The 14,488-nt window shown below is 38.5% G+C and overlaps 1 protein-coding gene across 2 annotated transcripts in view; it reads left to right on the top strand.

The window, feature by feature from the left end:
• The window catches only part of ZSWIM8 (zinc finger SWIM-type containing 8), a 58,554-nt gene that overhangs the window by 10,350 nt on the left and 33,716 nt on the right, over nucleotides 1-14,488 (top strand). For both annotated transcript variants that reach the window (XM_064663755.1, XM_064663754.1), the window contains exons 2-3: nucleotides 9,736-9,889; nucleotides 11,054-11,148. In XM_064663755.1, coding sequence (XP_064519825.1) covers nucleotides 9,736-9,889; nucleotides 11,054-11,148 — 249 coding nt within the window. The remainder of the gene's footprint in view (nucleotides 1-9,735; nucleotides 9,890-11,053; nucleotides 11,149-14,488) is intronic.

Here is a 14,488-nt window from a genome sequence, read left to right as displayed (position 1 = left end):
GTTTGGATTGTCTGACAAGGTGATCCAAGTAGCTGTTCTGGTAGTCAGAGGACATGGAATGGCTCCCCATGGGTCTCAGGTTCTTCTCTGGTGTGGCACAGGACTGGGAGGCCTGATTATCAGGGGAGAAGTCTCATTTGGAGAGAGTGTAGGAAGAAAGAGGAATATTTTGCCCACTAACCAATAGAAATTCAGGAAGAGAAAATGCTGCATGTATTAGTGTGTGCTATGTAGGCTAACATAAGAACCCTCCCTACTGTGCCTGCTTGCTTGTTTCAACATTGTTTTAGCTTTAAAAGGATGGGCACTGGAAATTACAGCATCGCAAAGAAAGCCTTTCTGAAGTTAGATTATGGCCATTTTATGCAGTAGAAGGTTTTGCTACTGGCAGAAGGTTTTTGCTAGCAGGAAGAAATGATGAATTACTCTAGGAAGAGTTAAGACATGGCTGTGGGATTTTTGGCATACTCTTACCGATTTAAATTCTTAGTGGGTTAGGACTCCTGGACTTTACACACACGTCATGCATCTTCTAAGTTTTAGTTCTCTGAGCAGTTATTGCTTAGCATTATAAAACCTCACCAGCTTTCTTTTTTATGCCTTATGAAATCTTGTGGAAGTGTCACCAGGAGCTGGCATGAGACTGGAATACTTAAAAGATGTAAATTAAAATGTTTAACTTTAAAAATAGTAACATCAAGATAAAATAGTTTTTAACTCAGTCTAATATTGAAACAGCCATAGTTGTGCTGAGTATGTGGGATCTTTCCTCTGTTAGGTGCTCAGGTTCTTTAATATAAACTGGTTTGGGATGCAGTCCCTATGCTTGATGTTACCATGATGGTGATACCATTTCTCCACAGGTGAGGAAAGTTAAGTCAGCTGGTATTTTTTATCTCTTTGCATCTGGAGAATGAATGTAGAAAACCATCATGAAATGGGTTTCTCAGAAATTTTTTTTTAAAATAATTCAGATGACCAGAAGGGAACTGCAAGGCTTAACGGGTTTAAAATACTGACACTTGAAAAAAACCCCACCCACTCATCCCCTCTAAATCCACAATATACTGTGTTCTGCAGTTCTACAGGGTTTGTGTGCAAATAGAAAACGAGTATTGTTTTTCTGATACTTTGATGTATGTTCAGGCTTGCCTTATAGAAGGAACTAATTCTTGCTTCCTAAAATATCTTAATCTTGGAGGCAGAAGTCATGATGTCAGGAGATATGTGTGTTGAGTCAGCCACATAATATACTTCTCTCATTGTGGAGGAAAATCTAAATCCAGCAAAAAAAGATAGCATGAGCCATGAAATATTTTTACTTATATGTATGAGCTGTTTGTGATGTAGTTTTAACCAATTTTCAAAAATTGAATTCAGATGAAATTTGACTCTGTGCTGTAGGTGGTGGAGACTTGGGGGGTGAATTGGACACCCTCCTGTGATAAAACAAGCCATTTGCAATGGATTAAAAAAACCCCAGGCAATTCTTAAAATGTCGTGATGGTTGTAACGGAATTTGTGTAGTAATAGTTGCTGCAGTTTGTCAGTTAAGTGTGAGGTTTCTAGTTCTGGACCATAATCTGCCCATCTGGGATGTGTATTTTTAATGGTTTGTGGCTATGAATTCATCAGTCTTATCCAGTAAATGCTAATGAAAAAATTATGTTGCTTATTCGTCTTCTCAACTGTTTTGTACATAAAAATGTCATTCTGTGGCTTAGGGCTGATGTAGGCCTCCCCCAAATTCTTCTTTTTGCTTTCAGCGTGGTCTAATATCTACATTTGCTACTCGTTGACATTATTTTCAGTGTCATTTTGCTGCTGCAAAATGTTTATGTGATCAGATAGAGTTGTATAACTCTAGTTGAGGAAATAAGAGGTATAAGAACATTTTGTAAACACAGATCCCATTAGGGTTTTAGTACTCTTAGTAAGCTTACGGGGGTAGTAGCAGTGAACGAGGAGGGAGAAAACAGCAAACAAGAGAAGAAGATTTGTTTCTAAATTTAAAAAAAACCCCAAGACTTTTGGTTGAGAGTTCTGCACTGTTTACAGGCAGTAAGAAGGGTAATGTGCAAATTTAACAAGTGAATTGCATAGACAGAAAAATAAAAACAAACAATCCTGATAGTTTTTTTGGTGTTGTGCTTTTTTTTCCTTTATCCTGTGAACAAATCAATGTACTAATGATTCATACTTTGTTCTCTGGAGCATTTTGCTGATTTGTTGATCACTTAGTTCTCTGTAGGGCTCTGTTTTCAGTTATTAAAAAAAGTGTGTGTGTATATGAGTATTTTTATTCTTATGTGGTGAGAATATCATCCTGCCATAGAAGCCTATTGGAGAAAGCCATTTTAGAGATTTTCTTGTGGCTAACTGCCTGAAATACTTGAGGGTTGCATTACACTGCCCTGTCGTTGCTGGTTTTGCTAGATCATCTGCTTAGTTGCACCTGCTTGTTACGAGTATGTGAATGTTTTAAAAGTACAGAAACATTGAGAAAAAACAAAACCAAAGGAACCCTAAAGTCAGAATGTTCCCTTGGGTCTGTTTTCTGACTGAGCTTGATTAACAGTCAATCTGCAGCAGCGTTTGTAGCATGCTGTCCCATCACTTGATCCCTGTTCTTGTCTTGTCTAACCCTCTTGGTCTGTCACAGCATGTGAAAAACTCACACAAATGAATTCCACCAGAGGCTACTGTTCTCCATTTGTTGTTGCAGCTGGCTTTGTGAATGCTGAGGTGTGGTGCAGGGACTTGGTTTGGAGTGGTTAGCACCTGAGAAACAAATAGCTGTAACTTTATTATAACTTGCTACAGCAAGTATTCCAGTGTCAAGGATTTGCTTATTTTCTTACGTTTGACACTCTTGAATGGTTGGGGCATCAGGAACCTGTATCTTCACATCAGTTTGCTTAATCTGTGAAAGAAAAATAAACTTCTACTTTTTAGCAATACTGTGGTTTTCTTGGTTTTCTTTACAAGGAACATTGTGGGTTTTTTCCCTTTGTATAAAATGGCATGGAGTTATTAGCTGAAGCAGGGGAATTGAAGACAGAGCTAATTGAAGACAGCTGGGAGTCAGCATTTGAATATTGCAGTGTGTCTTCAGCTTTTCAGGTGCTTCATCCTGCATGTGGTCAGGCTGGACTATGACTGGGTGCAGATGCAGCTCCCTGTGTCTGTTCAACTGTCAGGTTCTGATGTTGCAGGGTCTTGGTTCAGTCTTGGGGTCTTCACCACTTGGCTTGCCAGTTGAGTTTGTTCTCTTGTATTTGGAACATGAAGGTTCATTCTTGGTGCCTGGTAAGTACTTGGCATGTCTGCTGGGCTGCTGTAAGAGCCCACAGCAGCTCCAGTTGGGCTGAAGCAATCTGTGATGTGCGTGTGTATGTGTTCACTTTGAACACCACTGAGACCAGCTGTGTGATTTGAAAAGATCATTTACAACCAAGAGAGTGATGATCTTTTGAAGGGAAATTAATTCTTAATTATAAGAATCAGAATACAGGCCTGACAGAGGGCATCTTGAAGTGAGTTTTTCTTTATTATCTAATGCACTTCATTAGTTAGTCTTCTCTTGGCATATGTCTAGCTAATCTTTCTTTTGCTATATGGCATAGCTTTGGAGCTGCTCCAGCAGTTCATCTGTGAGCTTATACAACGGAAGTTTCTCATGCTGCTCAATTTAGTTGCACTCTTTTATCCCAAATCCTCTCTCCCCTAACTTTAACCCATTTTGATGTGGGTAGTTTAAAGGTAAATACTTGTACTGTTTTAAGTGCTTATATGTTACCTCTCTCTTCTTTGTATGTTTAAAATTATGTTAGCTATTTCAGTTGCATTTTTTGTTAAGTATTCAGTTTCCTTCTGGACCCTGGTGGTTGTGGTTCAGTACTTCATATGTTCCAAGTCTTACAGGCACAGAATAGCTGCAATATCTCTTCTAGTTAGGTGGAGAACTTTTCCTTTGACTCTTTGAAAACAGCTGTCCTGTTTGTGACTGCATCATGAAGCTTACACATCAGTGTGCTTAGTCTGATTTACTCTCAAGATTGTAATCCCAAGATTACTCAAGGATGCTCTTCATATTCCATCATTTCTATGTATTATGTACCAGTGCATTATAGATCTGCTGTATTTTTTATGAATGTTGTCTGCAGTCTGGGAGATTGTATGGCAGGTATTCGCTGCCCATCTCACATGACTGTGCTTGAAAGGCACAAAGCAGCACATGAACACAGGTGTACCTGTACTGCTTACAGAGGCTGCAAGGATGGTAGTTCAGCACTTATGAAGAGGTTCTCTTTTTCTTCACTTTGTAAGCTGGGACCTACCCGGGCAAAATGTTAATGTGAGAGAAAACCTGCTGGTGGTGGTGTGTCTGTGACCCATTGAATCAGTTCTGCTTTTAATGACTCTTTGAAGTGGGAACTAAAGTTCATGTGACTTGTGGATGGAGCCTTGAAAAGCATGGAAATGCCTTTCAGGGAAGAGAAAGTATCTTATTTTCAGACTTTTGTGAAAAGCTTCTGTGACATACCATGTATCTTACCCTCAGTTCAGAGGTGGATTTTGGTTATTTTTATATACACGTGTTGCTTTTTATAGGATGCTGATTATATGGTAAAATGGAAGAAGAAAAAGGAGTATGCATAATAGCCTAAATGCCTTGGATATAATTTATTTGAAATAACGAGTAAATATTTAATTAAAAGGCTCATGTTTTATTTTACGATGTTCACCTTGGGAAAGTTTTTTAAAGTACAGTCACAGCATTCACCTTCAAGTATTACAGATTTCAAGGCAAAGGTGAAGTTTTTTGATGTTTCTTGTCAAGTTTGAATCCTGAAAGAATATAATTCTCTAGCGCATACCTCTTACAGACATCAACTCTGACAATAAATTTCTGAGGGGAAAAAAGAACAAGAGAATGAAGTAAAACCAGCAGCAGAATTTTAGAAGGAAATGTACAGAAAACAGTAAGAAAACAAATATTTTTGAAGAGTTGATTTAGGTATGTTATGGTTAAATGTAGTGCTTGCTCTGCTTGCCCGTATATGAGAATTCTCCGCACATTTTGGTTTTAAGGGATATCAGAGAGACAATCACTGACTTAAGCCAAGGGATATTTTACTGATAGGCACTTAAATAAAAAAAGCAGAAATTATTTAAATGCATTCTACAGTAACAGTTTTATCTATCTACATGGAAAATTCTGTAAAAAACAATGTAATGTTTACCATTTTTTAAATGAGGTTTGTAAAGCAGGTTTTATAATATCCCCCACACACTTCCTTTGCTGGTCAAGAATGCACTCTGCATATTTCCCATTAGTTTTACTGTTATTCTCATTTTAGCTTTGAATATCAGAGGTGCTTCACTTAATTTTCTTTATCTCATTGTTCTGTGTGTAGTTGTATTACTTTGTTATGCTCTGTTACATTTAGGCCTGAAGCCATCTCACCTGAATGGTGAGATGGGGACCAAAGCTGTAGACTTGTCTCTAAAAAGATAATGCAGCCTAACATGCCATTTTTCTAAAGGTATATATAGCAAAAGCAGTGTCCTGTCTTTGGGTCTTATCTCTTCCTGTGAGATTTCTTCACTTGCACTTGTATTCATACACTTGTACACGTAGTTTATTTTTAGAGTCATATGTCAAATGAAAGTAACTCAATGGAAATAACGTGATTAGATAACAAATATGTTCAGTGTTTAGCCCAGTTGTTTATTCGTTGTTCTCTTTAATAACTTTGGTATTCTCATGGCCCCTATTCTGCTGATTATTCAAGCAGTTTCTTCTCTATTTGTCTATCATGGTAACTCAGTTATTGTATTGAAGGAATAATATGTTGAACATGATCTGTTTTTATCAATAATTGTTGCCTGCAACTTAGTCCAGCCTACCCTGTATTAGGAATGGTTAAGCAATTGCAACACATGCATCTCTATGTCAGCAAGCCCTGCTGGCACAGAAGTTGTTTCCGCTGGTGGGAATGCATGTTTGTGTACATAGCTTGTGTTGGCTGTTTTAGGGTCAGGGTTTTTCATTATTGTTGTTCCACAGGAACAATTAGATCTATGTTAAAATTTTAAGTGTTATAAAATGGCTGTAAAAATCAAACCTGTAATTCACATAAAATAGTAGCAAAAAGGGCAGGATAGCCCTCATCAAAGCTGCATGTTCTGTGTGGCAGTGAATAGATGAGGTAATTCAGAATTCAGAATGGTTGAGATATGCTTGATCCTGCTTCTTAGGTAGGAGATATAGATTAGATGGCCTCTAAAAATCCCTTCCTGACCTGGGTTTTGCTAGTCTTTTAACCTGTAAGTGGGAATTGTTTGAGGTTGCTTATGCTTTGCTTGTGACTTTATTCTTCCAGGACTTGAAATGTGTCCTTTGTTCTGCTTGGGTCATGATGTCTGCTTCTGAAGAACAAACAGTGATTCTTGCTAGTTTTGCTCCACAATGTAAATTTATCTTCTTCCTTGGGTAGATTCATTTTGTGTATTTGTCAAATTTGTATTACATCTTTGATTTCAGTGCTGTATAATTTTTTTAATAGTACATTTGCAGTCTTCCCTCCTCTACCTATCTTTGCTTTCTGAGCAACAGCTGAGATGGTTTCTCCTTTACTTTTTTAGCAGACTTCCTTTTTTTTTTTTCTTCCTAACAGTATGTATTATAGAACCTGAGAATACCTTTTGTCTGTTTTATTGATTGTGACTTTTGATACAGGTGGGTATGAATCCACCAACCCTAGGTTTGTGTATCTAGAGATAAACTTTTGAATGGATCTCTCTTTGTTTAGGACTCAAATGAGAGTATTCAAAGTCTAGTTTAAGCACCTAAGTAGAACTGTCCAGCTGACTTTACAAGAGGTCCAGTGGAAAAAGACCCTCTAATGCTCTGAGTGATACTCTAGATAAGGCTTGCATAGAGGACAACCCCCTTGAAACTTAGGGCATTTGAACTTCTTAATTTTAGCATTTACATTATGTGCCAAGTTACCCACTGTGAATTCACTCACCCTTAAAGTAGGATTGAAAAATTGTTTTCTACTTCTCAGTTATTTTCCACTATTTTTTGCATGTTTCTTTCCTTGGAGAAAATTCAGGATTTTAAAAAGATGCATGATCTTATAGGTAAGGTGATTGGTTTTTTGTCCACTAGGTTTTACTGCTTTCGCCTTATTCTGAAGATGTCTAAGTTGTGTGCTCTGAATGTCTGACTGTGGGTTATGATATGCCAGATAATTGGCCACCCGTCTTCTGCTGATTACTACTGACACAGTACAGCTGATGAACCAGAGTTCAGTGCAAAGGCAGCCTGTTACCTTAGTTCACAGTGTTTTACTGTGAAAATCAAGCTGGCTGACTTGTGCCAGACTTGTGCTGGAGCAGATGGGGAGGGCTCATGTTGTCTTCCCTCTTGGAAGAAATGTTTCCTCAGGAGAGGTAGTTTCTGTATGACTTGTTCAAGTGTTTTTCTTGAGCTAGTTTAGTTAGCTTGAAAGAGAACAGCCACACTATGTAATGGAGAGGTTGGAGGGTGATCACAATATTTGTACTACTACTCCTAGTAGTGGTACAGGTACTACTCTACTAGTACCATTGAGACTTAGATTGTATGTGTGTCCTTGTCCATCACAACAGTAAAGTAAATAAGGTGTACTGATAAAATAATAAGCAGAATGTGTTTTTCTTTGCTGCTTTTTTTGTCAACTTAGTCTGTCTTCAGCATTTCTAATCTAACCTTCATACTCAGCACCAAATCCTTGTAAAAGGGAACATCATCCAAGCTGCAGGCTTGCAGCTCTTAGAAAAATGTGCAGGTGTTTATCTCAGGACTGAAGTCTTTTTTGAGTCTTGTAATTTGTAGAGGTTGTTTAGGTGTAATCTCTTTTCTAGTACTGTGTATTGAAAGACTTGAATAAAGTACTTGTATACAAGAGGTGCAGTTTAAACCAAAAGAAATACCTCTCATTTCATTGATCAGAGTAATTTCAAGTATGAAAGTGCCTCAGTTTGGGCTTTCTGTGGTATCTACTACTGTTGTAGCAGCAGGAATTATACTGAATTTAACTATGTTGCACTAATTAAAAACAATACTTTTTTTTAATGACTAATTAAAAGTAGTACATTTCTTTAGTGACTTGATGAAAGCTTTACACCTGTTCTGGTTGTCAGAAGTGGAAATGAGATGACTTTTCTGCCAAAAAGTTTATCTGATAGCTGTAGGGAAAGGGGTGCTCCGTTTTTCCGTTGTTCATTTTACAATCTGCTTCTCTCACATTTGTGAATGGGGTTATAGCACTGTAAAACAGAGGCTGGGTCTATAACATAGAGTAGAAGTCACTGGTGATGGAGAAACAACCCTGATAATGAAAGACTGACTCTATATGGGAGAAGGGAGTGCTGCCTAATGAATCTAATTTCACTGCAATAATCATAAATGTGAATGTTTGAAAACTGTGTTTTCTTTCCATATTTATATAATCCTTCATTTGACAGGTCTGCAGTACTGGGGGAGACTTTGGCTGCTTTGCTGTGTGCATGCACTTTCAAAGCCATCTCCTGTCCTGTCTCTTTCCCAGCTGTTGGGACTGGAGGGTGTCTCTAGGCAGAGGGTGAGGAAGCGCTTACTGACATCAGGGCTTAAATTTTCCTTTGATGTGTTGCCTGGAGGCCGATGGGGACAGAAAGCTGAGGGCCAGATTGGTTTACATTCTGGCTTCCAGTGATGTTTTAGAAACTGGTTTGGGAGGCAAAGAAACATAACATTGAATATCTGAAACTGAATTAATGAGGCTCTTGGCAACAGGGTTTGGAAGATGGGGTGAGGGGGGTGGGGGAAACCAAGGCTGCTGTAGTGATGGATCAAAAAGTGATCTCAGTAAAGCAGTGAGGTACTTGCAGATAAGACAAGTTTGGCATTTTATGTAAGAGTAATCTGGGTCAGAGCAAAGCAGAAACATAAGACTTCCATAACCTGATGGTAAGCAATCTTCATCTGCACTTAAAAACATAAGAAGTGGAGTTAGTTTTGTAGAAAGGTGATGGTTAAATGTATTTCTATAAAGCTCTCAGTGCCTTCAGTTAGGATCCTCGTGGGCTCACCACTGCATTAACATGTGAATTCCCAGTTGCTTCTGTAAAGAACTTGGAATATAAAGACAGATATCGTATGAAAGGTGAGCGTGGTGAAGGGTATAAACCAACAAATACTAATTGAAATTAAAAACTTGTAAATAGGTGAATACCGAATGTCGACAAAAAAGTCAGTACTGAAGTTTCCTGGAGAACCTTTGCATTGCTTCTTATGCATATACACTGTAATAGTTCTTTGTGTAATCTCTTGGAATTCACAGGACGTTGCTGCCACATTCTAACAGAAGTGCATGAAAAATATTTGGTTACCTTAAGTCTTGTTAAACTGTACCGGTTTTCTCAGGCAACAAAGTTTGAGTCTGCTAGGCTAATGAAGCTCTTTTGGCCAAGGACTTTGTTTTTAGGAATGTGTGCCCCTGCCCTAAGGGGATGAAAACAAAGATAAAGTTGAGAGGAAATTCTCCAGAAGATTTCTGTGCTGCCTTTTACTGTCAAAAATGGTCTTGAACTTGATGAGACAAGAGAGGAAATGGAAGAGCTCCCTTTAGAGCTCTCTTTAGCCTCTCATGGGTTTTGTTGTCTGAGTGGTTCATTGCATTTTGTTTCTTGTCTTGCTAGATGGGCTGGTGATCCCATTGGTGGAACTGTCTGCAAAACAGGTTGCATTTCACATTCCATTCGAGGTGGTGGAGAAAGTTTATCCTCCAGTGCCTGAGCAACTGCAACTTCGAATCGCCTTCTGGAGTTTCCCAGAAAATGAGGAAGACATCAGGTAATGAATACTATTTCTGTTCCATCGATGATTAAGAAAAGGTTCCGTTCACTAGAGGAGAATTGTTGTCCATTTGATGTCCCATATATTTGGTGCTTCTGCAGTTCCTGTGTGCCTTTTGTAATTCATGGATAGTTTACTGTGTGATATGCTGTGATACTGGGTTTTATTTTGGGGTGAGCTGCCCTGCATGTGTCCCAGGAAAAACATGTACATGTCCAGGTTCTGTGTGGAAATTATAGCAGAATAAATGCGCCCTTTAATTTGCCTAATGGTAACTAGTTTGTAGAGTTTTGTCCTTTTGTTAGTCTTACAAAATGATTGTTCCAGTTTGAATCTGTTGCTGGAGTTAGAGCTTTAACTGGGCTCAGAAATTGCCATGGAGGGCTGGCTCAGTGTGCTCTGCAGGCCTTTTGTTGGTGTAATCAGGAGAACCAGAATTTGCTAAGTACGTCTGTAATCAGTGGATACAGTCAGATGACTGTATTTCTTATGTTTCCACATTAATTGTGTGAGTACAAAGTCAAAAACTCTGTGCTTTTAGATCTTTTTCCAAACTTTGCTGAAGCTTTTATGCTATAGGAGGCCTATTGATGTGACTGTGCATTCAGAATTTTGTTGCAAAGTAGTGATATTATACTCTTTTAGAAAGAATCCTCCTGAAAGTTCTTGGATACATTTGTCTGAGGTTCCGGTGTCAGATGGGGGGGTAATGCCAGAAGTGCTGATGTAAGATCACCTGTGAGGGAACAGAGCCAGCCAGCTGGTTGTATATGCTCATTATTCTGATGAGCACAGGTGTAAAAAATACTCACATGAGCACTCAGGTAATTAACTAGAAGGAGTTTTTACTGTGGCATGCTAACATTAGACCTTGAATTATACTGTATATAAAATCTTGATTTTAGTCTATGAATGAGTGAGTTCTTATTTCAGAGCCTTGGGTTGTAATTCCTAAAAATGCCAGTGGCTTTTACACAAAGCTAGTTAAGAAGAGACTAATGATTTTTGTGGTTGAATTGTAATGTGGAAATGGCAGAAGAAAGCTGGACTTCATATTAAAGATAGTAAGGATTTTTCAAAAGTCATGTCAGCAAAAAGGATAATACTATGAAGTTTCTCAAACCCAGACCTACCCTGACATGTTGTGTTTCTCTCTCGCAGGTTGTACTCCTGTTTGGCGAATGGCAGTGCAGATGAGTTCCAGCGAGGGGAGCAGCTGTTCCGGGTGAGGGCTGTCAAAGACCCTCTCCAGATAGGTAAGAACATTGCAACTCCACGTCTCTAGATACGTCAGATTCCCAAAATCATATCTGCAATGGGACAGGAGTGCTGTGATTGTGTCTCAAAACAAGTTTTTCTGGCATCCCAGCTTAAACTCCCTGCCAAATGTATTCTTTGTAATGTCTTGAGCTAAATGCTGTGTTTATTTTGGCCTCAGTCAGCTCAGCTGTGAAACTGACTGAAAGGCAGGAATATTGTGAAAGATCCATAATCTGCATTTTGCAAAAAACTACATAGGAAGCCTTTGTCTCCATAATGCTTAAATTCCTCATTCTTAAAGAGAACTTGACTTTCTGTTTGTCTAATCAAATGAATGCCTTGCCTAAAGTGCATGTTAAAATTATGCATGTTAAAAGTATGGCACAGAGGAGGTTTGCAAGGTTTAATTATTCTTGCAGCAAAAGAGTTGTATTAATAGTACAGTTACTCAATGTAGTATTTTGGCAGGTGGAAATCCCTGTTGTTGGACAGCGAGTTTATAGCTTCTCCTACCTTATCTTGTTCTTTTTATGTTTTATGGCTATAGAAGCTAATCTTATCTTAAAGAAAGAATTGGACTCAGGATTTTTCATTAAATCTTTTGAAGCAATGAAGAACATGGAGCTAGTGTTTTCAGGGACAGCTGTTTGACAGGAAGGCATTATGTGAAATAAAGATACTGGTATATCAAGGTGGGCCATGTCAGTCCAATCAGATTTTTTTTCTGCAAATGTAAGCTTCAGAATTAAAATATTAATTGGCATGTGAGAACTGAGCCTGGTTGTAATAAGAAAAATGATAATATTAAAAACTGTATAATGTTAAGGAGGAAATTTAGGAAATTTCCTATATTTTCCTGTGATGAGTGATAGACTTCTATGAGCCTGTTCACTTAATAGCACTAGTAACATTTAAACCTCAGTGATCAGTGAAATGAATAAATTTAGGTAAAGAACCCTCAGAAAGGGAATGAAAGTGACACCTACTATGAAGTTTTGGGGACAACAAAAAGAGAAGGAGATAGTCATTAAGATATGCAAATTGCAAGAGACTGATAAACTGTTACCTGAATATAGGGTGAAGCATCTGAAAGGATTTTACCTGGTCTGGTGTCTACTGTAACAATAGTAGCAGGAATTCTTGGGTATGGAAGTGATTCCTCATACTAAAGATTCAGTTGTCAGTGAGACCAGATAATAGTTTTGGAACATCAACATCAGTTTGGAGATTGAGCAAAATAGGATTAAACTGACTTTTGGCAGCATTCATAATCTCCCAATGTCAGGACTGAAATGCTGAGAGAGGCCTTTAAGGCATCTGCTAAACTTCAGGAAGCCAAATGTTTGAGAAAGAGAAAATGAGTTAAAATGCAGCTGGCTGAAATTCAGTAATTCCTGGGACTTCCACAGTGGAAAAGAGCAGAATATTTAATAGACAGTAATAAGGCTGTGGTCAGAACTTGTTTCAGTAATACCTTGAAAAGGCGAGGAGGTGTAAAGCAATGTAAATGAACAAAGGCTGGGAATATTAATGCAAAACCTGTGCTTGGGGGAGGAGGAGTAGGGAAAAAGAGGAGGTGGTGAGTGATACAGGGGAGAAAGTTCTCAAGTACACATACAGCAACTGGGCTTCTTGGCAAAGGATTATGTGTGTGGAAGGGAAGGAAGCAACTTTGTTTAAACAGGAACATTCTTCCTCCTTAGTTGAGGAACTGTATCTAATGAAAGGTGGGGTTTTTTTTCCATGAATAGCAGCCCAGAAGCACAGGTGGGGTGGATATATTTTCAGTTTTCTACTCCAAATGATTTTAAAGTGTGTGGTTGCAGTTTTGAGTTTCATATACTTACAAAGGGGAAAAGAAACACAGGAAATGAAGCAGCCCTTGAGACGGGATTTGATTTGGAGGGGGATTGAGCAGTGCATTGTGATATTGTGATCAATAGGACAAAACTTGACATGTGTTTTATGCTCTTTTTGTCCCATTTCCCTTTGCAGTTTAAGATTATTTTTTAAACATAAGTGATTAATCATAGGCATTTTGTTCACATGCATATCCATATCTGTAATTTCTGAACAGTAGTGCCTCTTCACTACATTCCAAAACCCTGGTTTTTTTACACTGTTCTATTGTATATACACACAGAACTGGCTTTTATAGACCTTCTGCTGCATGTTCACTTTGTAGCAGCCACATACCCATGTTGTTGCACTGGAGACATTATTGCTGTTTGATAACAGATGTGTTGTAGATTTCAGGGACTTTTTTTCTGTCATAGTCCTCATTTCTTTTTAACAGCTGAGGAAGGCAGCAGCAGGTTCAGTTTGGATTCTAACTTTGCATTTCCTTGAGTAGTGTTTCTAAGTCTCCACTTTTTAGAGGTTTTCCTATCTTGGTTTAAAACACACAAATGTCCAAAATTGCCTTGCTTTGCTTCCTGTCTAAAAGCTTTTGTTCAGCTCCTGTTTTCCTGCTTCTGTTAGCCTTGTGAAGACTAGAGAAGTTCTTAAATTCTAAACAGAGGTGTGTTTGCTGTCATTGTTGTAGGGGCATCAGAACTACCAAACAGCGATGAAGAAAGCTTGGAATATATATTGCAAGCAGTATTCTTAGGAGGGAACTGTTGTCTCATAGGTCGCTTAGATCTTGTTCATTCAAGTTGCGTACTGAGTAGATTGGGGTATTTACAACCTGTGCATTAGCACCTGAAATCATGAGGACTAATAGGACCTCAGAAAATTATTAAACAGACCTGAAATATCATGATAAATGAGTTTTATGATAAAATAAATACTAAAAGCAAAAGACATTGATGTAGCAAAAATTCTGAAAAATGGATTTTAACATTGGGAAGCATACCTTTCGCTTGGATACTTTTCCTGGAAGATTAAGTTTCAGGGTTAGAGCAGTGAGAAGGATAGCCTTTGGACTGAAAAAGAAGTCATCTCTATTTTACAGGTTCTAGTCTAGGCAGCAGTTGAGTATTTCCAGCTTTTACATTTCGTCAAACCACGTGTTTCTCCCCTTTGGAAGAAGAGGCAGGCATCTCAGGAGGAGATGCTACAAGAGTGTTGTGAGTTTATGCAGGGAGAAAATTAGAAGGGATAAAGCCCAGCTAGAATGCTACTGGCATTAAGGACAACAAAAATGTTTTTACAAAAACATGAGGAACAAAAGAAGGCTAAGGAGAATCTCCATCCTTTATTGGGTGCAGGGGGAAACACGGGATTAAAGAATGAGGAAAAGGCTGAGGTGCTTAATGCCTTCTTTGCCTCTCTAATAGCAAGACCAACTGTCCTCAGGGTACCCAGCCCCTTGAGCTGGAAGACAGAGACGGG

Source organism: Pseudopipra pipra, chromosome 8 (genome assembly GCF_036250125.1).
Source record: "Pseudopipra pipra isolate bDixPip1 chromosome 8, bDixPip1.hap1, whole genome shotgun sequence".
In the NCBI taxonomy this organism is placed as follows: Eukaryota; Metazoa; Chordata; class Aves; order Passeriformes; family Pipridae; genus Pseudopipra; species Pseudopipra pipra.
Note: the sequence above shows the minus strand (reverse complement) of the source record. Positions and strands in the feature narration are given on the sequence as shown.